The sequence below is a fragment of the Mustela nivalis genome (genome assembly GCF_964662115.1).
Source record: "Mustela nivalis genome assembly, chromosome: 5".
Taxonomy (NCBI): domain Eukaryota; kingdom Metazoa; phylum Chordata; class Mammalia; order Carnivora; family Mustelidae; genus Mustela; species Mustela nivalis.
The window spans coordinates 88,562,505-88,587,374 of NC_139024.1; the positions used below are offsets into that span (position 1 = coordinate 88,562,505).

At 44.7% G+C, this 24,870-nt stretch overlaps 2 protein-coding genes and 1 long non-coding RNA gene across 11 annotated transcripts in view; 2 read left to right on the plus strand and 1 right to left on the minus strand.

The window, feature by feature from the left end:
• Positions 1-10,937, plus strand: part of BICRAL (BICRA like chromatin remodeling complex associated protein) — a 105,962-nt gene extending 95,025 nt beyond the window's left edge. For all 6 annotated transcript variants that reach the window (XM_082733033.1, XM_082733035.1, XM_082733032.1 and 3 more), the window contains 3 exons: positions 293-387; positions 2,230-2,332; positions 7,018-10,937. In XM_082733033.1, the coding sequence (XP_082589159.1) occupies positions 293-387; positions 2,230-2,332; positions 7,018-7,805 (986 nt within the window). In that variant the 3' untranslated portion in view covers positions 7,806-10,937. The remainder of the gene's footprint in view (positions 1-292; positions 388-2,229; positions 2,333-7,017) is intronic.
• Positions 9,076-17,744, minus strand: LOC309865976. Of its 3 annotated transcripts, none has more exons than XR_014312361.1 (3): positions 17,660-17,744; positions 12,118-12,319; positions 9,076-9,515 (listed from the first exon to the last, which is right to left on the minus strand). It is a non-coding gene; the product is annotated as an uncharacterized lncRNA (long non-coding RNA). The 3 variants fall into 3 exon arrangements; XR_014312362.1 differs by having other exon boundaries at positions 12,118-12,265; positions 17,660-17,727; XR_014312363.1 differs by lacking the exons at positions 12,118-12,319; positions 17,660-17,744 and adding an exon at positions 11,603-11,948.
• On the plus strand, positions 17,502-24,469 carry RPL7L1 (ribosomal protein L7 like 1). 2 transcript variants are annotated; one of them, XM_082733092.1, is made up of 7 exons: positions 17,502-17,849; positions 18,480-18,588; positions 19,262-19,425; positions 20,991-21,128; positions 21,865-21,974; positions 22,167-22,381; positions 22,786-24,469. In XM_082733092.1, exons 1-6 carry the CDS (start codon positions 17,809-17,811, stop codon positions 22,373-22,375), a joined length of 771 nt encoding a protein of 256 aa, XP_082589218.1. In that variant the 5' UTR covers positions 17,502-17,808; the 3' UTR covers positions 22,376-22,381; positions 22,786-24,469. The 2 variants fall into 2 exon arrangements, with proteins under 2 accessions (XP_082589218.1, XP_082589219.1); XM_082733093.1 differs by having other exon boundaries at positions 19,265-19,425.
• The last annotated feature ends 401 nt before the right edge of the window (positions 24,470-24,870 follow it).

Genomic DNA, 24,870 nt, shown 5'->3' on the forward strand with positions numbered 1-24,870 from the left:
CTTTATGGTTTTCTTTTATTGGTCATGTTAGAAGTATTCTAGTTTTGGCCTCCTAATTAAAGTTAAAATAAGGTAGTATTTTGATGAGTTCCCCAGTCACCTAACAGTGGACAGTGAGGGAAAGTGCAGAAGCACGTTTAATCAAGGAAAGCTAACCTAAGAAGAGAAGACTGTCACAGGCAAGACATGTTTGAGTAATGGAAGAGTAATGCATTTCAGTCCTGAGAAAGAAAAGACCTAGTGAGTGATTGCACTCTCTTACCATTTTCTCTCTCTCTCTCTTTTTTTAAAGTCGACAATGAATTTGAAACAGTTGCCACTCAGCTCCTAAAAAGGACCCAAGCTATGCTTAACAAATACAGATGCCTGCTTCTAGAAGATGCCATGGTAAAATTCATGCTACCAAGTGTATTTGTTTTTTTAAGACCCCACAGGTCACAGCTAGTAATTCAGAGAGGAAAAAACTTCAGGGAATTACATTCTCCCAACATAATCTCAAAGGCACAGATACTGAAGACTGTAGAAAACCTTCCACCTGATTGGTCCTCCTGCCAAGCGAACTTGGCATTCGCTGCACTTGTCATGATTGCCCACACCTGATGAGTGCTGTGGTTCTCCTGGTTCTAAATGAGCAAACCAGGGCTTTGGTTAAGTAATTTGCCAAACATCCTGCAGCTACTGGGTTTGCAGAGCAGTTAGCAGAGCTAGGGAACAGACTAGGACCATCTGAGGCCCCCAGCCCCCATGCACACTCTGATGCTGTCAGCTCCCTCTCACCAGCCCAGAGATGTGGGGAACATTGTTCAGAAGAACATCTGAAAAGCCCAGGGGATGACAGATGTGGAAATTAGCTTTATCTTGTTTTTAACTGAGTGATCATTAACATACCATAAAGTTCATGCACGATCTGAAAATATGCAGCTTAGGTGCCTCCTTAGCGCAGTAGGCAGCGCATCAGTCTCATAAAAATATGCAGCTTGATGGTGTTTAGTATGTTCGTAAGGTTTTGCAGCCATCAGCCACTAGTCAAATTCAGAAAGTTTTCATCATCCCAAAGAGAAACTAAACTTAGTTTTAAAACACCAGTTAGAGAAAGAAGATGCCTCAGGAAATGATTGAAAGACCAAACCTATTCTGAGATTTTATTTTTTTTTTTAAGATTTTATTTATTTATTTGACAGACAGAGATCACAAGTAGGCAGAGAGGCAGGCAGAGAGAGGAAAGAAAGCAGGCTCCCCGCTGAGCAGAGAGCCCGATGCAGGGCTCAGACCCAGGACCCTGGGATCATGACCTGAGCCGAAGGCAAGGGCTTTAACCCACTGAGCCACAGAGGTGCCCCCTATTCTTCTGAGATTTTAGAACCAAATCTGAAATCATACAGGCTTTCACCTATAAACTGACCTCTTACAGGCAGTTTCCAATTTAAGATCAGCTTTGAGATATACCTTGGGAGCTTAGTTGAATTACATTATGTACTTACATGATACAGTATAAATGTGTGTGTGTGTTTACTTATATATATGTATAATTTATATTTACTTTAAATTTTGCCTCCAAACTTTGAAATAGTTGTTCTTATATTGATAACCATTTCAGGAAAAAAAATGCTGAGATATTAAAAAGACTTAACTCTTACCATTTTTTAGGAAAGGACCACTTACTTGGTCAAGTTATCTTATATCTGCTATGAATTTTCATGTTAAATAAGACTCACAAATATAATTTCAGCTTCATTTCTGCACAGCAAAAAATAATTTTAAGGAAAGTCTTCTAAAAAACACATTGAAATCATAGTAGAATATCAAGAAAAATGTCATCCTCATGAAAAGATCTCTAACATATTATTAAGCAGAGGGGAAATAAGATACGTCAGATTAGATACAGATACAGAGAAGAAAGTCAGTGCCTTTGTGCGCATCAAACCACTTTGTGCAGAGCCTATTAAACTGCTCGGTGTGGGCACCTGCAGAGAGATGCGGGGGAAGCAAGGGAGGCAGGCCTAGTTTTCATACCCTCTCGAGAAATCCGTGTAAATCACCTTTTCCCAAAAATTACAATTTCAAAAAATGCATCTTTACGTGACAAGGATAAATGGAGCTAAATGGGACGTGAGTAGAACGTAGACACCAAATCTTTATGTCTGGTTGCTTCGTTAGTTTCAGAGACGCAGTGGGATGGGTGTACTTTGTTAAAAGGCATCTGAAATGACCAGATTGTCTTGTTTTCAGCGGATCAATCCCTCTGCTGAGATGGTGATGATCGACAGAATGTTCAACCAAGAGGAGAGAGCTTCTCTGTCCCGAGACAAGCGTCTGGCACTTGTAGATCCTGGTAAGAAATGTCAGAGAAAAATGGAAGGGAGGTGCTGCCGGGGTTCCGGGCTGCCGGCCGTGGGGAGTCTTTCTGAACCGCCGCTGGGCGGGAAACTTGAAAGTACAGAATGAATCCTGGGAAGAAACAACCCAGAGTGAGCAGTGGGGTCTGTAGTCTAGAAAACCCACGCTGGGATTCCACGTTCATTGTGTGATTGTTTTTCCCCATTATAAACGTAAATAACCTTTTCCCAAAAATTACAATTTCAAAAAATGCATCTTTACGTGACAAGGATGAATGGAGCTAAATGGGACGTGAGTAGAACGTAGACACCAAATCTTTATGTCTGGTTGCTTCGTTAGTTTCAAAGACGCAGTGGGATGGGTGTACTTTGTTAAAAGGCATCTGAAATGACCAGATTCATTTCAGATGCCTTTTAACATCTGAGCAGAGAGCCTGATGCCACCTATCCCAGGACCCTGAGATCATGACCTGAGCCGAAGACAGAGGCTCAACCCACTGAGCCACCCAGGCGCCCCCTTTCTCTAGTTCTTGAGAACTAAATTAAATTAGAAGCCTTCCCAGAAGCATGTAAGCCTCAGCAAATTATCGAGTTGTCTTACCCTGTGCAAGGCTTTGTTAGGGGCCCTGCCTGCGAGCTCATAAATTAAGATGCTCCGTTTAATACCTTTCTCTTCCCCTGCCAGTTTCCCACTGATTGCACCAAAGGACAGGAAGAAATTCTCCTCTGGCCAAGGTTTTTCTAGCTGGAGGAGTTAAATTTACATGAAACATATTAACAGGAGAGAAGAAAAGTTTTATTACACAGGTACAGAGACCCAGTAATGAAATTGAACCCCAAAGAAAGACCAAGGCAGGCAGTTTGTATACTTTTTAGACAAACAGACAATAAATCTGTGAGGAATTGACAGGATAAAGAAGACATTACTCTGGGAGCTTCAGTTAGTAAGGAATTCTAAACAGAATTTGGGCTGGAATAGTAAATTAGTGAAAAGTAAAATGGGCTGTTTCTATACCTTCTGGGCCCTGAATTCCCTGTTTCTGATAATAAGGATGTCTCTCTATCTGCTGGTACAGGGAGAGCACTCTGCATGTGGGAGATTATTTCCTGCTCTCGAGGGGACAGAGGAGGATCTAAGTGTCCTTTTCGCATGGGCTGGCTTTTGGTTTGTTTGTTTTGTGCTTTTTTTTCTTCTTTTTTGTTTGAGAAAGAGAGAGAGCAAGCGTGAGGTAGTGGGTGGAGGAAAAAGAATCCTAGGCAGGCTCCATGCTCAGCATGCCCCAACACGTTCTGCCTTTGAAAAATGAATCCTTAGGGCACCTGGTTGAGCCTCTGCCTTCAGCTTGGGTCCTGATCTCGGGGTTCTCAGATCAAGTCCCACATCGGGCTTCCTGCCCAGTGGGGAGTCTTCTCTCTCTCTCCCTCTCCCTCTGTGTACTCTCTTCCTCTCTCTCTCAATAAATATTTTAAAAATAAATTAAGGGGGGGCGCCTGGGTGGCTCAGTGGGTTAAAGCCTCTGCCTTCGGCTCAGGTCATGATCCTGGGGTCCTGGGATCGAGTTCCACATCAGGCTGCTTCAGCAGGGAGCCTGCTTCCTCCTCTCTCTCTCTGCCTGCCTCTCTGCCTACTTGTGATCTCTGTCTGTCAAATAAATAAATAAAATCTTTTAAAAATTAATTAATTAATTAATTAATTAAGTGTCCCTGAATGGCTCATATGGCTAAGCGACTGCCTTCAGCTCAGGTCATGATCCCGGAATCCTGGGATAAATTAAAATTAAAAAATAAAAATAAAATAAAACTAATCCTCCTGGGGGGCTTGGTTGACTCAGATTGAACCCCATGTAGACAGAGCTCCCTGCTTAGCAGAGAGTCTGCTTCTCCCTCCTTCTTCCAATGTCCCTCCCCCCACTTGTGCTCTCTCTCTCTCTCTCTCAAATAAATAAATAAAATCTTCTAAAAAATAAAAATATGGACCCCTGGGTGGCTCAGTCAGTTAATCGTCTGCCTTCCACTCAGATCATGATCCCTGGGTTTTGGGATCGAGTCCCACATGGGGCTCCCTGCTCAGCGGGCAGTCAACTTCTCCCTCTGACCCTCTCCGTGCTCTCATGTTCTCTCTCTCAAATAAATACATACATACATACATACATACCTTTTCCCAAAAAATCCTCCTTGGGATGCCTGAGTGGCTCAGTTGGTTAAGCGTCTGTCTTTAGCTCAGGTCATGATCCTAGGGTCCTGGGATTGAGTTGCACACTGGGCTCCATGCTCAGTAGGGGAGCCTGCTTTTCCCTCTGCCTGCCATTCCCCCTGCTTGTGTTCTCTCTCTTTCTGACAAATACATATTTAAAAACAAAAGAACACTTTTTTAAAAAATTCCTCCTTTTTTCTGGCCTCTAATATTTTTTAAAATCAAATAACATTATAACTATTCATGGAGGATAAATTTTACCCATACTTGCACCATCCTATAAACAAAAAGTTCTTATTTCTCCCAGTTTTCTTCCAGTTTTGGTTCTCATTTGCATACATCCTTTACATATAGTTACAATCATATGCTAGATATTATTTTGTTATTCTAATTTTCTTCCATTTAACACATCTGAAGTTCTTATCACTTGCTAGAGTCTTCAAAATAATAGTTAATCAGTTTTTAATACATTAATTTAAGAATTTAGCTAAACCATTCCCCTAGGGACGTGTGGGTGGCTGGGTCAGTTAGATTCTGCCTTGGGCTCAGGTCACGATGGAGTCCTGCATCGGCCTCCTTGCTCAGCGGGGAGCCTGCTTCTCCCTTTGCCTGCTCATGGTCTCTCTCCGTCTCCCCCTGTCTGACAAATAAATAAATTAATGTTGTAAAAAGATAAATAAAATAAACCATCCCCCTACTGTTAGACTATTATTTTTTAGTGACTGTATTTCCGTTACTATAACTTGATTCTTGGATATCAAGACTCTGCTCATGAAATCTCTCAAAAGAATAAATGATCCTTACACTCAGCCTAAAGGAAAGGTCTGAAAGAAATGCCATGCAACTATGAGAATCCTCAGATCTTTCCAAAAAGAAAGGGAACAATGTAGGATATATTTCTGTCCCTCTATCCTAGAACCTGCAGTCTCCTCTTGCCTTACAATGAATTGGACTTACAGATAAACCCTCCTGCTTTGTCACAGCGCCCCAGACACGAGCATCCCGAGGACCTGGATGGGCTTCATCCCCCTGTGTGTTGTGTCCACACAGCCGGTGTTTGTTGGATGGAGTCTTCTTTTTAGGTGTCAAGGCTGTGTTTCCTACATCTCACATTTTGTGATTTAGTGAAGAAATTCAAATTTCGGTTTTACAGGTGTCACCATAGCCCTCTTATACCTCTTCTGCCCTTCTGTAACAGCCGGTTGCCTCTGTGCCCTCAACCTCCCCAATCCTAACATTTCTCTTGCCACCCTGGGCTCCTCAAGCCTGGCACAGAGCAGGGCTCATTCATAGACCCGCTTACTACACATGCCATTGTCCTTCCAAGCACATACCATTCTGGATGTGTGTCGACTGTCTGTTCTGTGCTTCTGGCAAAGTGCAGCTTTATAATGCCTGGTCCTCTCACATGTGTCCGCAGGGACCCAAGTGCCATCACTCAAAGACAAGCAGTGTGTCCACTCCCACCCCTGACCTAAAGCCTCATTCCAGAGCCCTCTGCTCCAAAGGAGAAACCCAGCTCTACTAGCATCGAATTTCTGTTTTCAGACTGTTTCAGAGCAGCCATTAATTAAAGAAAAAAATAATAATAATAAAAACTAGCTAAAGAGGGGCGCCTGGGTGGCTCAGTGGATTAAGTCGCTGCCTTCGGCTCAGGTCATGATTTCAGTGTCCTGGGATCGAGCCCCGCATCGGGCCCTCTGCTCAGCAGGGAGCCTGCTTCCCCCTCTGTCTCTGCCTGCCTCTCTGCCTACTTGTGATCTCTCTCTCTGTCAAATAAAATAAATAAAATCTTTAAAAAAATAAAAAATAAAAATAATAAAAATAAAAAAACTAGCTAAAGATAACACTAAGAGGGGCGCCTGGGTGGCTCAGTGGGTTAAGCCGCTGCCTTCGGCTCAGGTCATGATCTCAGGGTCCTGGGATCGAGTCCCACGTCGGGTTCTCTGCTCAGCAGGGAGCCTGCTTCCCTCTCTCTCTCTCTCTCTGCCTGCCTCTCCGTCTATTTGTGATTTCTCTGTCAAATAAATAAATAAAATCTTTAAAAAAAAAAAAAAGATAACACTAAGAGGGCCACCTGGCTGGCTCAATCGGTAGAGCATGCAACTCTTGATGGCAAGGTTGTAGGTTCAAGTCCCAGGTGGGATGTAGCGCTTATTTAAATAAATAAGTAAATAAACTTAAAAAAAAAAAAAAAAAAAAACAAGAAAGAGAACACTAAGAAATTAAGACAAAGCGGAGCTTTTGGCTCATCTGGTTTTCCCATTTGTCACCACGCATCTTCCTGGTCAAAGAGGTTAAGCTTTTGTCTGGAAGCCCGGGCTACTGTCCAGGAAGCCCCTTCAAGTGTTGTGCCCCTGCATGTTCCTGGACATGAGGGACTGGCTCACTGGGCTGGACTGGGTTTGCACCTGACCCACTGTGGGGGTCTGTTGTAGAGTCCTTCCTGCAGAGTTCACTCAGTGTTCTTTTTGTTCCCATTTCCAGAGGGTTTTCAGGCTGATTTCTGTTGTTCCTTCAAACTTGATAAAGCTGCTCCCGAGACCCAGTTTGGCCGGAGTGACCAGCATGGCAGCAAAGCCGCCAGCTCTCTACACCTGACCGCCAAGGCCCAGGGCCGAGACCGAGCTAAACCAGGCCTGGCAGAACCAACGAATCATGACCAATTTCATCTAGTGCCTAATCACATTGTGGTCTCCGCAGAAGGAAACATTTCTAAAAAAACTGAATGCCTCGGCAGGGCACTGAAATTTGATAAGGCGGGCTTAGCTCAGTACCGGAGTGCGTCCGAGGAGAAAGGCAGCCGGAGAGAATCCCTGAAGGCCAGCGAGTGCTCTCCCGGCCCCGAAGGGCCCCGGAAAACCTCATCCCGAGCGGATCATGGAACTGAGAGCAAACTCTCCAGTATCCTAGCAGATTCTCACTTGGAGATGACGTGTAACAATTCCTTCCAGGACAAAACTCTGAGGAATTCTCCAAAGAATGAAGTTTTACACACAGACATCATGAAAGGGTCGGGCGAGCCCCAGCCAGATCTGCAGCTCACTAAGAGTTTAGAAACAACATTTAAGAACATCTTGGAACTCAAAAAGGCTGGGCGGCAGCCCCAGAGTGACCCCGCGGTTAGCGGCTCGGTTGAGTTAGATTTCCCCAACTTTTCTCCAATGGCTTCGCAGGAAAACTGCCTGGAAAAGTTCATCCCGGACCACAGTGAAGGCATTGTAGAAACTGACTCCATTTTAGAAGCAGCTGTAAATAGTATCCTGGAGTGTTAATAGCCACAGCCCTTCCCTACCCGCCCCGAGACCCCAGCCCCGGACAAGTCACGTTCTTTCCTGGCAAAAGCAAATGGAAGCGGTCTCCTGTCTCCAGCCTGCTTGATCTTTCATCACAGGTGGTTCTTTCTGATCTCGATCCCATTCTTTGTTTCAGAGCAATACTCGTCGTGGTTACAGGGAGATCCCTTCGCGAAACGAATCCTTGTTAGAGAGCAGTCTGATAGGCCCGACACATTTCAAGTGTTACGAAAGTGCTTATTAATAGTCATTTCTGTGTTTGTTTACGTGTTTTAATTTAAAACGAAACAAAACACCGTTAACTCGCTGAGATCACAGTACACTTGGCCCTGGGTAAAATTCTGACAATCATAAGTCATTTGAAAAGAACAGACTTATTATTAAAGAAAATCAAACAGGACTGATAGAAGCTACTTTTTAAAGAATATCCCACCGCATCTCCAAATGTTGCCGTTTGGGGTCTGTTGTCATCGTCGTCGGGAGGGTGGACCACCGGCTCGTGCCCCCTCAGCCATCCCTGAGCGGTGAGTTGCCGGCTGCTCTGCCGGGGACGCCGCAGCACCCCCCCACCCTCCCCAAGAAGCAGCCAGTAGCACACCAGCAGGGCACGTTGCAGGGCTTCCTTGCTCATCGTTCAAGTGCTTTTCTGACGCTCCCAGAGCAAAGCCTCATGCTTTTCAGCCGATGCGTGTTGAGTTTCATCTAGGGAATGCTCTGTTCTTAGTTGCAACAGCATGACTTGAGATCATTTCACCAGGCTAAATAAAGGAAAACGGAAACCAGTTAAGTGGCACAGTGTACAGGGGAGGCCGGGATAGAGCCTTGAGGAATATAATATGTATATATGTAAAAGCATATATATGTGAACTATTGAGAAAAAAAAACAAGCGTTTTGCATTTTCTAATTGGATATAGTCAACATATGCTGTATGTTTTTGTTTGTTGCTGGGTTTCCTTTCATTTAACCTCTCCACCCCCCTCTCCCACCAACAGCCAAGCGTCCAAAGCACTTTCATTCGAAAACTGTGTTGTAATTTTTCAGTTTAAACTTTAAGGGGACTTTGGCCTTGTTTTTGCTTCTTGTCTGAGAACAGTAGTCACTCCCCGTCCCCCGGCAGCAATCATTACCAAAACACAGACAAACCAAAGTAACCAGCCAGCCCCCCCACTGAAAGAAAAGATCTGAGACACGGGATTCCCACTTGAGAGCCAAAGGACATGCCCTGTCATGGTCTGTGTGCGACCCGTGTTCATATTAGTGAACATGACTTACTGCTTTATTTATATTTCTTTTCAGGGAGCTTTTCCCGTTTTCCTTCCTTGTGTTCTTGTCCCCAGTCATCCCATCCCATCTCTGCTGTTCCCTTCATCCTCAGCGTCACTGTAACCAGCCAGTCTCTCCCATTGTTGGGAAGGCGACATAACGGTATTTCATACGCACCCTACCCCACGCGTGCATGCGGGTACCGGAGCTGTTCAGATCTAGAGCTCACTCTGGTGACAGTGTGGACACACCCACTCTTCCTCCCATGTGCATGCACTCTCTCATTTATTCTGTTGATCTCTCTGGCTTTAGAGGTGCACCCGTTGGTCTCCACTCTCGCACGGTGCCAGCATCTGTTTCTGGTGTTGCCAGAACGGGGATGACCCCCATTGTCATCATGTTGGGCGCTTCTTCTCCAGATTGGCCTGCAATGGAAAGGAAGGCTTCTGATTATTGGAAAACATGGCAGCAGAAGACCCAGACTCTCCCTGTCCCTCTCTGTCCCCCGCATTGCCCTCGAAGGAGCCCCCTCAGACAGCCAGTCTTCATAAAAGCAAAGTACCTTGTCCTTGTCCCCCCACCGCCACCCCAGCCAATAGAACTTGGAAAATCTGGGCCATTTTAGGGTTCCCATTTTTTCCTTATTTGTGCCAATGTCCAAGTTGCAGATTTCCCCTTTTTCCTGTATTGTAACATATTAGAAGGATAAGTTGGTATTGCCAGTTGGAACTTTCTGTTTGGGCAGCCCTGGGATAACACTCTGCCCTGAACCCCATGATTTCGTAGGCTCTTCTTCTCTTAGGACTCATGCTCCCCTCATTCCTAGCAAGACTTAAGGATGGTCCTTCCTAATCAAATTCTTCTCATTGTGGAACTCTCTACCTGGAAGCCGTCATGTAGGCAACTAATGGGTTACATTAATTACTGCCAATCAGTGGAATTCTTAAGAGAAAAGATAAACTTCATGTACATTTGTCACCTCCTCTTCTTCCCTATCCTCCCCTCCTACCCCAACCCCTGCCTTTCTAAATACCATCTCAGAGGGTCTTTCAAGCCCTAACATTGGTCTAGCAAACGGAGAGCCTAATTCACCAAAATGAAACTTGTAAATTTTTGTGTCCTTGTATGTAAGTTTACTTTCTATGGAGGAAAGATTCTAGATAATGACAAATGAAGATTACGAAAATGTATTTTATCCTGTGATTAGGTTATGCGCACATGGGTCATAACTCGCATGTCGAGCCCCCTCTGGCGAAGGGTAAGGGAGCTCCGCCTCGGACGGCCAACTTTCAGTTGTTCAGGTTCATTAGTCAAGGTTAAGTTTTAGAACTACTTGTACTCAGTAACAAAAATCATTTTCTTTTTTTTTTTTTCTTTTCTGTTGTTGTTGTGGAAAAGTGTGCATTTGTTATTAAGCATTTGATTTTCTGTGTCCTTAAGTACTGCCTAAAGATAAAGCAAATTTTAAACTGGCAATTACGAAAAAGAACTATTTTAGCTCTGAAGAATTTAGTAGATTTTGTTAGATTAGGGAGGCCTTACAGACTGACTTGACTTATAGAGGACGCGTCACTCACTGTCAGTGTGGTGTGGGCTTTATTTGCTTAAATACCTTCATTTGTATAGTATGTCTCACTTGAAATTGCTTTGTATACATTTTGTAAAAATATTTATAAAATGTTTTGTAAAAAAAAGTATAACAAATTGCAGTTTATTTTGTTATGTTGGATAAATACTGTTAAAAGAAACCAGTCAGTAACTATATTGTTAATCCATGGTTAGGAAATGTTTAGTTGGAGATTACGAAATGAAACAACCATTGCAATACAGCCAAAGATTTGGGAAAATGTGCAACTGTGATTGTCTTGATTTTGCAAATAGGAATGGCTCTTTCCCCAGAAGAAAAGGGTAAGTGTTCAGTGGGAGTTCAATTGAAATAGATTTATCGTTCCCAAACAGGAGCCTAACTAGTGAGGGGATAGGAGTGTAATTGATCGGCCTTTCCAAACAGTTTCAGATCCAACAGGGTTGGTCAGTGAGGAAGGTTAGTCATGTACATATCTGGCCTCCCTCCCTGCTTTTGTCACATGAGTCCTTAACTGAGGAAGGAAAAATAGAGTCATTTGAGAAGTTACATGAATGAGCCTCAATCTTCAGGAGGTTTCTTCAGTCATATTTCTTTTGCTTCAGTTAAGGACAAGAAGGCTGAGGGATAGGGACAGAAAACTATTTTACACAAGATTTATGCCAGAATTAACATGTTTCTGTCTGGATTCACACATTGGATCCATTGAGAAATACCTCTGTAAACTTGTGTGCAAAATCAGCCCCCTGAGGCCCTTCTGAATTCTTGCCCTCACAAGTGGGGACTCCGCCCAAATTGTTAGAGAAACTACCATAGGGTGAAATGTATTTCTGGGGATAAATGTAGAAGACTCCTCGGGTTTTTCTTTGGGGCCTAGGATTTACGCTTACATTCGTTATGGTTTAATTGTGCCCCCCTCACACATACACACACACTGGTAAAGCAGTAGCAGTTAGGAAATCCAGATTCTGTAACCAATATATAAACAGGAAGTTGTTCTCCTAGAACTAAGAGCAGTCAGAATCCTTACTGCTAGAATAGTTACATCAGTGGATGGATCCCTAAATGTCTTTTGCAGTGTTGCCCTGGTGTTGAGATTCTCTTGCTAAGAACAAATGACAAATGTGTGCCCAACATGACATTCCTTACCCCTCTTTGGGCCACTGGCAATGGGAGTGCCTCATGAATGAAGCAGGCAGGATGGCCTGGCTGCTTGATTAAGATCAGCCTCTATTCGCCAGGGACGTGCCCAGAGAAAGACCAGGCATCTCCTTTACAGATGGTTAAACCCCTCAGTCCTGTGTATGGGCGGGGGGGGGGGGGGGGGCTGTGTCCCAGGAAGGAGGCCAGTGGGTTATTTGGGGGGCAAAGAGAAGAGAAAGAAACCACAGTCTGGGGACGCTGAAACAGCATCACTCAGACAGGACTCTGGGAGCGCTGACCTCCAGTGGCTAGCCTCAGGCTCCGACTCTGCTTCACCCTTGTGGCTGTTCTCCAAGACAGAGTGAGGGCTCCTGGGTATCCAGCGGCAGGTGGAGAGCATCAGCCACCGTACAAAGCTTGAGCAGTTGACAGGCACCGTGCCAGGTACTGGGGATACATGAATAATTCAGGTCTGACACCTACTTTCAAGGAGCTCACAGTCTAGAGAGGAAAAAAGCACACAAATAATTGCATTATATTGGGGAATTGAGTGGAGTTCAGGAGACAAGAAACTAAGGCTAAAATTCTTCCCAGCCAACCACTTTGGTAGAGTTGCTGCCTATATTCCAACGTCCTTCTCGGTATATCCTCAGTTACATTTGAGAAAAATGTCTCATACTTGGTGCAGGAATAAAGGTAAAGGCATTTTGTAAATATAGGGTTAAATATGTGGGGAAATCTGGTTTACACAAATGGTAGGAGCACCTTTGTAGTCTTAAGTGCTTTCTGTAATATGGGTAGCCTGTGTCTATGTTGCTGCCCTTAAAAGGCCTTCAAGCCCTAATCTACATTTCCTTTTGTTTTTTTTTTTTTTAAGATTTTTATTTATTTGGCAGACAGAGATCACAAGTAGGTGGAGAGGCAGGCAGAGAGAGAGGAAGGGAAGCAGTTTCCCCACCGAGCAGAGATCCTGATGCGGGGCTTGATCCCAGGACCCTGGGATCATGACCGAGCCCAAAGCAGAGGCTTTAGCCCATTGAGCCACCCAGGTGCCCCCCTAATCTGTATTTCCGATGGGCATGCGCTAGAGCCTGGCTTTTGAACACACTTGCAAAGGCAAGAAGATCCTCAGGGAAAAAAAACCACTTCTGTGAAGACCCAGGAAAGCAGTGCAACAGGGTAAGAAACAGTGCAAAGGGCAGAAAGTACCTTTGGCAGCTGAACCTAGAAATGGGTTCTAGGACCTTGTCTAACACATAATTAGAGATCTTCATGTTAAGTTTCTCTCAGCCTCTACTCCCTTGCCAACAAACTAGGAAGCTTCGTCCCGGCCCTGCACTCCTTAAGGTGTAAAATGAGGTTACTGAAGAAGTGGGAAAGGTGGGAGAAGCTAAGCACCATTATTCCTGAAATAATTCAGGGGAGGTTTGAGTTTTTCTGTTTTGCTCTTGGTCATACCTCCTGCATGTTATCTGCTTCCTACTCTAGCTTTCCTGGGTCTGTCCTGGACCCTCAGAAGCATGCTGCCCTTCACAGGCTCTCTCCTTTTTCCTTCTTACTTCGGCCCCCTCATGCTTGTCTTTCATCAGCATGATGTTGAGTCAGGTCCTCCCCAACTCTAGGCTCATCTGGCTGCTCTCACACTAATCTCTTTCCCACCTGATTCCTGGTAACCCCATGTCACTCTCTGAGGAAGCAACAAGGAAAACTTGAAGCAAAACGAAGTCAACTTCAAGGTTCATTATCCAAGAAAGAGGTTTGGGGACGATGTTGGAAATTGCAGATGGAGCCCCCTTTTGGGTGCAGTGAGTGTGGCGGTTTTGCCTGAGAAGGCACTGTTCCAGGATCTCCTAAACAATTCCAAATAATCCCAAAGTGCAGACAATACAGAAATAACCTGTTGTGGAATATGCTAGGAAAGGAACCCTGGAGCCAAGCCAGAGAGCCACAAAATGTCCTGAACGGAGTCTTTAAAAAATAGTCAAGAGGTTTCTAAAACAGGCAAATAAAAAAAAAAAAAAAAAAAAAAAAAAAATCAAACAGGCAAATCACAAAAATGTAATTACCTAGACAGTTTTTTTTTTCTTTCTTTCTTTCTTTTTTTTTTTAATTTTCTTATTTGAGAGAGAGTGAGAGCAGGAAAGCACAAGCAGAGGGAGAGGGAGAAGCAGGCTCCCCGCCAAGCAGGGAGCCAGGTACGGAGCTCCATCCCAGGACCCTGAGATCATGACCTTAGTTGAAGGCAGAGGCTTAACCATTTTTCTCTTAAACAAATACAAATAGGATAAATAAAAAACATAGCACAAAATCTAAGTCTTCCTATTTCAGGCCCCACTCCCATTTCCTAAAAATAACCCCCATCAATACTTTTTTGTATATACTTCCAAAATTGTTACATATAAATACATCTATAGCCAAAAATAAAAAAACACAAAACAAGCAGGAGCCACTCTCTTACACCCTATTCTGTATCTTGCTTTTTCAAATGTAACCAAGTATCTGAGAGTTATTATAGCCTGGTTGCAAGAAGCGGAAACTGATCCACTTGGTTAACCAGCATAATGGAGTTTTATAGGAAAGACAAGGATTGAAGGGAAAATTGAAGAACCACTAATCTTGAGAAAGAAGGAAGCTGCAGGTCTTCGCAGGTAAAATTCTTAAAAGTTTTACCCCAAACCTCCAATGTTTCTCCCATCGTCACCCTGCTCAAGATTCAAAACCCAGAGGGGAGAAGTTTTTTGTTTCTTAAAATTTATTTATTGGGGCACCTGGGTGGCTCAGTTGTTAAGCGTCTGCCTTCAGCACAGGTCATGATCCCAAGGTCCTGGGACTGAGCCCCACATCTCCCTCTCCCACTGCCCCTGCTTATGTTCCCTCTCCCGTTGTATCTCTCTGTCAGATAATAAAATATTAAAATAAAAAAACCAACAAGATTTAGTTATTCATTTGAGAGAGGGAGGGAGAGCGAGCTTGAACAGGGGGAGCAGCACAAGGAGAGGGAGAGAATCTCCAGCAGGCTTCCTCATAAGTGTGGAGCCAGCCATGGGGCTCAATCTCATGACCCTGAGATCATGACCTGAGCCAAAACCAGGAGTCTGACAAGTCAGACTTTAAACTAACTGAGCCACCAAGGTGCCCCCCAACCTAGAGAAGTTGATACCATCTTATCCCCCTCTCACTGGACAGATTGGAGGAGTTGGAAAGATCTTCCAGAGATCCCTTCAGCTTATATACTCGGAGGACAAACATTTAGAGTTGATACCCCACTCCACTCGGACAAAGTACGCGATGAAGGAGAGACCAGTACACAAGAGAAATAGGATACTGTTAGGAAATGGACATGGAGATCAGCAGGCCAAAAAATAAAAAATACCACTAAGATTTCAGGACATGAAAACCTGCCTCATTGCATATATTGCAGTCTTTCATAATTTATTTAACCATTCCCTTGTAATAGACAACTACAGCAGTCAAGAAAAAAGGCCTAAGACAATATGCTAAAAAGGATAAGATTCTTGAGGCACCTGGGTGGCTCAGTCGGTTAAGCATCTGACTCTTGGTTTTGGCTCAAGTCAGGTCAGGATCTCAGGATAGTGAGATCAAGCCTGTGTGGAGGCTCTGCGCTCAGCAGGGGAGTCTGATTGAGATTCTCTGCCCCCACCCTAATCCCTCCCCCCAACTCTCTCTCCTTCTCTCAAAAATAAGCAAAATCTTTAAAAAATAATAATAATTTTAAAAAGAGGGGCACTTGGATGGCACACTTGGTTGAGCATCTAACTCTTGATTTCAGTTCAGGTCATGATCGCAGGGCTGTGGGATCGCGCCCCGTGTGGGGCCCCGCCCTCAATGCAGAGTCTTCTAGTCCCTCTTCCTCTGCTCCTCCCTCTGCTCTTGCACACACACTCTTTCTCTTTCTCTAAACTTTCTCTCTCTCTAAACTAAACTCATTTAAAAAAAAAAAAAAAAAAAGATGATTCTTGAGGCCCATTATTCTTCATTCTTACTCCTATCCTCACTTTGAAATAAAAGGTCTTATATCTTGCCTAGTGCTGGAGCATATGGTCAATGCTCAGTAAACAACATGCTTTCAGTTAGTGAATAATTTGGGGTTGAAGACATCTTTTCCTCTGGATCTTTGTGGAACAATGGCTTAGGCACTGGGAATAAGTACGCTTCTAGCACCATCTGCTGGCATTCGTAACCTTTCCTGAATCATGGCCTCCAAGTCTCTTTCCGCCAGTATTGTTAATTGCCCTGAAATTCCTCCTCTTCTTAATACTTTCAGTACCGCAGAACTTACCTCTTATCTGTACATAGATACAGTTACAAAATAGTGACTTATTTTTGTTCCTTGTTTACTATCTAATAAATGTTTTACACTTAGATGATCCTTGCTTTTGCCTTTTTACAAAGTAAGACACACGTGAAACGCTGAGTGAGGAGCCTCATATCAGTCTTGGACTCCAAAGACTGTGTTGTCCTTTGACGTTGATTCATAGGTAATGAGCTCTGTATATGGCACTATCGTTCTGGTTGGACTAGTTACATAGCGCATACCAATATGATGCTTTGAGCTTATTTAAAAAAGCCCCTTTAAGTGCCCACTATTGTGACAGGAGTTGTAGAAGACAAAAAGCATGAGGTAAGTTCCCTGCCTTCAGAGCACTCCATCTAATTAGGGTAAGTGGAACAGTATAGGATAAAGTCCATGGTGATGCCTGTAAGTGCCCATTGTCAAGTGATGACATTGGGATACATACTAGGCTAGACATCCAATGCCTGGAGACATTTTTGTCGTATCTGGGATGGGAGTGCTACTGGCATGTAGTTGGTCGAAGCCTGGGATGCTGCTAAACATCCCCACAAGGCACAGAGAGCCCCCACATAATAAAGAATCATCTAGCCCAAAAAGCTGGTAGTGCCAAAATTGAGAAGCCTCCGCTAAACCTTTAGCTACTGCCACGAGCGAGGCAGTTATGGCCCCTGCCCTCCTAGTATCATGAAGAAATATTAAAAATAGGGGCACCTGGGTGGCTCAGCTCTTAAGCATCTGCCTTTGGTTCAGGTCAAGATCTGAAGCTTGGGATCATTTGAAGCACGCTTAAAAAACAAGAGTATCAACCTCTCAACCTCCCACTGAATGAAAATCTGCATTTTCACAAGACCCTCAGGGGATTACTATGCATGTTAGTGCTGGAGACAGCGCTGCGCTGGAGGGTTTTCACTGTTTTATGAAGACCAGGAAAGAAGGCAGCAAATCCCGTGGTGAGAGCCATAGCAGGGAAGATTGTGAGATGGCGGGAAGAATTTCTAGTTTTCGACCCAGCATTACTAACTAATATAGTGTTGCCTGCTTACAGTCAGACATAGTGCTAAGCGCTTTATATCGAGTATTTCACATCATCCTCCTAACGCTATTAGGCAGGTCCATTTTAGGGGTAAAGCAAATCAAGGTCCGCTGGGACCAGTGCTCCGGGACGCACCGACCGCGCCAGGCCGATGGAATCGAAGCTGCATTCTCTCCCACCCGAAGTCCTCCACAAACACCTCCACCCACACATAAGAGCCAAAGTCTCGGCTCCAGCTCTCTTTACCCAACAAGGGCCAACCACGCCAGGCGGTCCTCCCTCCCGGACTCGCGCGGCCGAAGGGAAACCCGGAGGAGCGGCGCGCCCTCCACCCCGGAAGTCGTAGGTGCAAGCGAGGGAAGCGGCTTCGTTTTTGAGCTCCGCCGGCGGCATCAAACGAATACAGCGTCAAGGAACAGGGCGCGATTGGAGGATGACCCTAAAGGGCTTGGAAGCAGTGCGAAGAACGTTTGGTGCAACATTTAGCAGAAACCTGTGTTAGCGAGACCTCAGCGGTTCACGGCCGCTCGCAGGGCGCCGGGCAGCGGCCGCCGGGATGGTACACCGGGAGCAGGAAGACAGGTCTCTATGGTCAAGTAACTATAGAGCGGGCCTCTCTTCCCCTACGTGGTGGGGCTGCGCATGAGCAGTCGTCGCAGCTTCGGAAACATGGCGGAGCAAGAGTGAGTGTTTGGGCTTTGAATTTCTCTAGTGGGGTCTTAAGCATCTGGTACCATCCACAGTGTTTATTCCGTAGCGGCGGAAAATAAGGATACTTGTGGACTGAAGGGAAAGATTAGAAAAGACTCCAGATTACAGAGGGTGGGATGAGGAGGAAGGAGCCGTAGGGTTCGGGCTGACGATGAGACGGAGGGAGACTCCGTGAAGTTTGGGTTACCTCGAGCGGAGAGGATTGAGTTTCTGGCTGCGGACTGAAGAGTGCCGGGCTTGGGTTCATTCAGCCTGGCTTAAGTGTTACCCCTGCTGATGGAACTGCAGCGGTCCCAACCCCACGGGGTTTTACGGGAATCACGTAGCTCCTAGTGTGATTTAAAAGGCTGTGGCAGTAAAAGCTCCTTGGAGGCAAACGGGGGGGTTAGTAGCCAAGGGGTCCATGACTTTTTACAGCTTTAGGAAAGAGTGAATGTTAAGGGGTCCGTTTTGAGGACTGGAGTCAGAAACCACAGGTTTCAGCGAAGTCTGTCTAAAGGAATTTGAAGAGCGTGGTGTTGCTCGAAGACCAAGAAATGGTTTAGAAATCCATTAACATTTATTTTTTAAACATTACCGCTGATTGCAATTTTCCGTATCAGGCAAAGAAAAAAGATCCCATTGGTTCCAGAAAATCTCCTGAAAAAGAGGAAGGCTTATCAGGCCCTTAAAGCCACTCAAGCAAAGCAGGCACTTTTGGACAAGAAAGAGGTAATGATGGGGAACCAAGAGAAGGGAATTAGAATGTGTATTTGGTGAGTTGTGTCTGCAGTGTTTGAACTAGATTTGGTATGGACAGTCCTTTCCGCATAGATTCTAAGAGGTATATGGTTCATGTCTTACTTTAACAGGTATTTATAAAACACTTTTTGCAGGTAAAATACTGGAGTAGAGTTTGTTAAGGAAAAAATGGAATAGACATTGTACTATTTAGGCTCATACTAAGTGATTCGAAAGACCAAACGTGCTTTTATACCTGGAAGAAAATGTATTTTTTTCAGATAGGGCAGACAACTTTTGCTGTTTGTTCAACATTTTTGGAAATTACATATTTTGGAGTCAGGGCAATGAAAGGGGCTCATGTTTATTCTGTACTTCATGAAGCTTAACCCAGTGTTAGATTCTATAAACATGGGTTGGTAAACATTGGCTAACGGCATGTAAACTAACGTGTTTATTCATTGGAGGCGCTTCCTAGTACTTTATGAGTTTTTGTAACTCCACCTTCTCTTGGGTGTCTCATTTTTCCCTTACATGGAAGATGTGCTTCTGTTTAAGGAACACAGTGGGAAACACACTCAATTGATACTGACTAATGAATTACTTTTATAGAAGTAAAAAAATGGACATACAAAATGGTGACAATGGTCTGCCTTCTCTGTAGCAGAAGAAAGGAAAACAGCTCAAGTTTAAGCGACTGGAATGGTTCTTACATGATTCCTGGCGGCAGCAGCGTGACAGGGTGCGCCTCAGACGACTAGAAGTGAAACCTCGTGGCCTGGAAGTGCCAGATAAACATTCCTTGGCCTTTGTTGTACGCATCCAAAGGTGGGGAACTTGACAGATACCATAGGCTGAAGAAGAGTGTTGGTTCAGCTTTAGACCCTTTTCTAGGGAGATGAGCACAGTAGGCTTTAAGCCACTAAGGCAAGTTGTGCTGGGAATTCAGGGTTGAACACAACAGAGTTTTCATCTGTAAGGTTAATGAGACTGACCTTAGGCAGATAGGCATGAAAATATACCCAGTGCTAGGAGGGTTGACTGCTGCCAGGCCCTTACTGGTTTAAGACACTTTAAAGCAGGATCTTGAAGCTGAGACCTGGGGGAGGACTTTCTAGGCATAGAAAGTTCTGAATTGGGGACCATTCTTTTCTTTTTTTTTAAGAGTTTATTTATTTGAGGGGCACCTGGGTGGCTCAGTCATTAGGCATCTGCCCTTGGCTTGGGTTGTGATACCAGGGTCCTGGGATGGAGCCCCAAGTCAGGCTCCCTGCTCAGCTGGAAGCCTGCTTCTCCCTCTCCCACTCCCCCTGCTTGTGTTCTTCTCTCTCCGAGTCTCTCTGTGTCAAATAAATGGTTAGAATCTTTAAAAAAAAAAAAAAAAAGATTTTATTTATTTGAGGGGCGCCTGGGTGGCTCAGTTGGTTAAGCTTCTGCCTTCTGCTCAGGTCATGATCCCGGGGTCCTGGGATCAAGCCCCACATCGGACTCCTTGCTCAATGGGGAGCTGCTTCTCTCTCCTCCTGCTGCTCCCCCTGCTTGTACTCACTCTGTCAAATAAATAAAGTATTTTTTTTTTTTAAGATTTAATTTATTTGACAGAGAGCCTGAGGAGAGGGGAGGGGCAGAGGAAGAGGAAGAAAGAGGCTTCCTGCTGAGCAGAGAGCCTGCCGTGGGGCTCAATCCCAGGACTCTGGGTCATGACCTGAGTGGAAGGCTGACACTTAACCAGCTGAGCAACCCAGGTGCCTTGCAAGGAGTCTTTCTAGGAACTGAACTGAGGTCAAGTAGAGAAGCATATTTAGTTCTGGAGAGAGTTCTTAAAGCTTTTTCCTTATTAGTTGTACTTTTCTCAGTCTACCTGCATGTATAGCTACCTTTTTCTATTTCCCATACCCAGTCACCCAAACCAGAAACCTGTGGGCTTTAAATATTTTTGAGCCGTTACTAACCTTCCCTACCGCTTCCCAGAATCTCTTCTTAGACTACCACGTCTGGGAAACTACTGGGTTTCCCTGCCTCTGGTGTCACACTTTCAGATCTGTCCAGTATGCTCTTCTCAGTGATAGTCAAAAAGAAAGTGGAGTGTATCTCCTTTACCTAGAATCTGTCATGGCTTTACTGCCCACAGAAGCAAGTCATCTTCTTTGGTTTGACATGCACAGCCCTACACACACAGAATCAGGGCCCATCTCTGTGTTCCTGTAGCCTTCAGGCGTTGTTCCACATCATGTGAGAGTGATCTCTCTATATGCCTGCCAGCTCCTGGCGTGACCTATAAGACGCAGTCTGTGTCCTGCTCTCTGGATCCCCTGTAGTGGCAAACATTTTGTAGGTGCTTGCTGGACTGACATAAACTGGATAAAACTCACTCCCTGTGCTCTGCATTTCAGGATTAATGGGGTGAGTTCACTGGTGCAGAGGACCATTGCAAGGCTTCGCCTGAAGAAGATTTTCAGTGGTGTCTTTTTCAGAGTAACCCCCCAGACCATAAAAATGCTGCGTATAGTGGAACCTTATGTGGCCTGGGGGTGAGTAAGGGGTGTGTGTGTTTGTGTGTGTATTCATACTAAATTGTATTTGAGCATGAGGAGAACATTAGGATACCCAGAGTGCTGTTCTCCAAGCCTAGGAGCTCACTGCTATTTCAAAGAAACATTCTGTTGTGACCACGGTTACCAGAAATCAGCTGCTGGCCGTGAAACTTTGGAACACGGGGCAGGTATATCAAGAGCTACCCGTGCTGCTGCTGACGCACCATGAACAGTACCCCTCTAGGCACATTCACTTGCAGCCTAGGGCTGAGTCGGGGGTAGAAGAGAAATTAACTCTTGGAGTCTTGAAGCAAGCTAAGGGCCGTGCTTGTGTAAAAGTTGTGTTCCTTCAAATGAAATGAAAACCTGGGAGAGGCCGGGATTTAATTTCAAACTCTGCCCCCATCTTGGGTACAGGGTCATCTGAGGCCAGAGTCCTGAACTGTAAGCCAGCACTTGTTTTATTCTTACCTGGGAAAGTAAAAATTTTTTTGCATGGTGAATGTTTATATCCGTATATTTTAATTTCTAATTACTCAGTCAGGGCCACTCTGGTTTTCTGCCCTCTTCACTTGTGTACTTCAAGCACCCCAGCTGCATTGTGCTTGCAGGAGATATCTTGGTAGGAAGAAGGGGTGGTGGGAGAATCTCAGCCAGGCTGCAGGACTGAGGGGCCAGTGCCACACCGTGTGCAGGGGCCTGATGAGGCTGTACCTCATTCGGTCTCACATAGGTTTCCAAATCTGAAGTCTGTCCGGGAACTCATCTTGAAACGTGGACAAGCCAAGGTCAAGAATAAAACCATCCCTTTGACGGATAATACAGTGATTGAGGAGCACCTGGGTGAGTGTTGCACTTAGGGGTCAGTAGGGGTAGAAAGCAAGGATTTCTGGTGGTCTTGATGTCAGATCTAGGTCGTATTCTTCTTGGAGTCCCAAGAAACCACCAGAGTGCCCATATCTGCCATGTAAGAGCCTCATGGTTTATAATGAGCCAAATGTTGAGCGAAGGAATCTCTACCCTTATGTTTCCCAGGGAAGTATGGTGTTATTTGCCTGGAAGACCTCATTCATGAAATTGCCTTTCCGGGGAAGAATTTCCAGGAGATCTCTGCATTCTTGCGTCCTTTCCATCTCTCAGTGGCCCGTCACACTACCAAGAATAGAGTGGGCTTCCTGAAGGAGGTGGGCTTACCTGGCTATCGAGGTGAACGCATCAATCAACTCATTCGACAGTTGAATTAAACCCAGGTGAGTCTGGAAACTGCCCTTGGGCTGACTTTAGATGGGCCATGCTTTGCCAGTTAAAAATCCTTTTTGCATTTACCAGTATCTGAAAGTGACTGGCGTTGTGGGGAGAGAGGAGATGGGTAGCTACAAGTCTAACGGATAGAAATGTGCTTGGGGCAGTGAATTCCTGGGTAAGAAATGGGGCTATGTGGATTCCAGCAGTTACAGGCTAGAAAATGCTGTATTGCTATAGTCATTTGGCCTAGAAATGGGGAGAGAATAAAAACCAATTTCAAAAAGGATGGGAAGATCTAACCCATCTATTTTGTTGAAAGTATCTTAACTTTTTGAAATTGCTTATTACTAATATGTGGTGCCACCTTTCATTAAACTTCTATTAACGAACTTGTGTTTTTCTTCCTCAGCATATCTGAATGCACGGCACGTCGGTGGCGCGTTTTGTCTCTTAGAATTGTTACCAGTATCTTCAAAGAAGATTATTTTCTGTTATATCTTGAGAAACTAGAGGGAGGGTCAGGGAAAAAATGATGATGATCTAGCAGGCATTTGTCATCACAGCCCAGTTCCAAGGGAAAGTTCCAGTGTGTTTTCCACATTGCCTGCCCCCACCACCTCTGACGTCAGCAAAAGACTCCTGCCACGGAAGGGAAAGTTCTGCCGTGTCACATCTTCTATCCTGGGGTTTAAAGTTGATGAACAAATACCCAGGCATGAATACAAGACAGCAGTGGACCAAGCTCAGGGACGTACTTGAACCCGGGGGTTTCTAGGGCCTTGTTTTGAAAGGAACTTGAAATATAACTACAAAGAAGAGCACAAAAACAGTGCTCAGTTGTCTCTGCTGTGAATCCCTGTTCTCGCTTTTCAGTGACAACTTTGCAAGGTCTCAGACTTGGATGGCCCTGAGGTGTATCTGGTGGCTTCCTTAGCCTAGCCCGCGATTGACTTAGTCCTTTTCTTTAGCTCTGATTCTTAATCTATTCTTGGGTCTGTGAAAAGACCCTTTTCCCAGGAAAATACATATATTCAAATTTTTGCTTGGAAGTTTCTGTGTTCATAGACTCTTCTTAGGGACCCATGCATGTTACATGAAGAATTCCTGCACTACCTACATCGGTCACCTGGGCCCTGACCTTGTTAGTCTCCTCTGGTCCCATATCCTGTGGAAGACCAAGGCTTACCAAGAGAGCTTTCTCCCTTGGAGCCAATTGGGTGTTTTCCTATTAGCAACACAGTGGTAGATTTCTGAGCCCCCATGCCATCTGCCTTAGGGAAATGCCCACCATTTATTTCTGCTGGGCTTCAGGATGAGATTTTCTTTGGCATGGATGTTATTTAGGCTTCATTGGACTCTCTCCTTGCATATTCTAGACTGCAAAGGTATTGCTGTCTATCCCACTGGTGACGATGCCGTAGGCCAATACCGAGACTCCCAGGGACTGAGACCTAAAAGGGGGATCTGATTGTGCTTGTGTTTATCATCTGTGTCTCCCTTCTATGTGGGCCTTCCTCTGCTTCTGTCACTTTGTTGCCTCAATTGCCATCTGAGTAGTTGGTGAGGCTGTGCCGGCTATAGGTCAAGACTTGGAAACATGCTTAACCGTTGTGTGCCCTGGTCCCTTAAGATCAGCTTTGCTGCACTTTTGGCTCATGGGGCCCTCAAACATAGCTGTGAGGTTGAGTTAGAATGAGAACAATGCCTTAAAATGTGCCAGGTTATGAGGTAATTAATTAGGTTGGTTGGCTCAAGAGTTAACCTGCCAAGAATAGATGTTAAACTTTAAAGCATTATGAAATCAAATTACTTTAAAATGATGTATCAGAAAGCCATGGGAAAAGAGCATTTGTGAGTGTGGAAGCGCAGGGTTTCTGTCACAGATCTGTTTTATACTAAATACAGGAATAATGTTTTCATCTTGCCTGCAGAATCAGACTATCTAATGTGTGTGCCTCGGTGCAATTCAAAGGATTAAGCAAAAGAATACTTCTTAACTTAGAATTTTATGGAAATAGATGTTATAAAAATTAATGCCCTGCTGTATCGTGTACTGTGATATACCATTTCCTAAACAAGTTGTGGAACTGTCATTTCTGAGGAAAACGAGTCCTTTTGTATGATACGTAGATTTCGTATGTGACTTGTTCATGGCTGTCAGCGTATATTCCTGTCCGCACTTACCATATGTATGTGGAAAATAGATCTGTTTCAGGAAGCAGTAGGGGCAGTGAGCCACGTGCCTCTTTAAAAGAGACAAACTTGGGGCGCCTGGGTGGCTCAGTGGGTTAAGGCCTCTGCCTTCAGCTCTGGTCATGAGCCCTGCATGCTCAGCAGGGAGCCTGCTTCCTCCTCTCTGCCTACTTGTGATCTCTGTCTAATAAATAAATAAAATCTTTTTTAAAAAATAGAGACAGACTTAAGAAAGTGGTTGTAAGAGTTTTTCTATTATAAACTTCAAGCCTGATCCAACTAGTTGCCAGAGATTTTGTTT

Bases quoted from the DNA above. Each gene is read 5' to 3' on its own strand.
- RPL7L1 (XM_082733092.1), top strand. From the start codon at position 17,809: ATGAGCAGTCGTCGCAGCTTCGGAAACATGGCGGAGCAAGA. The intron at 17,850-18,479 runs GTGAGTGTTTGG...TTTCCGTATCAG, and splicing joins GGAAACATGGCGGAGCAAGA to GCAAAGAAAAAAGATCCCAT. The intron at 21,129-21,864 runs GTGAGTAAGGGG...GGTCTCACATAG, and splicing joins GAACCTTATGTGGCCTGGGG to GTTTCCAAATCTGAAGTCTG.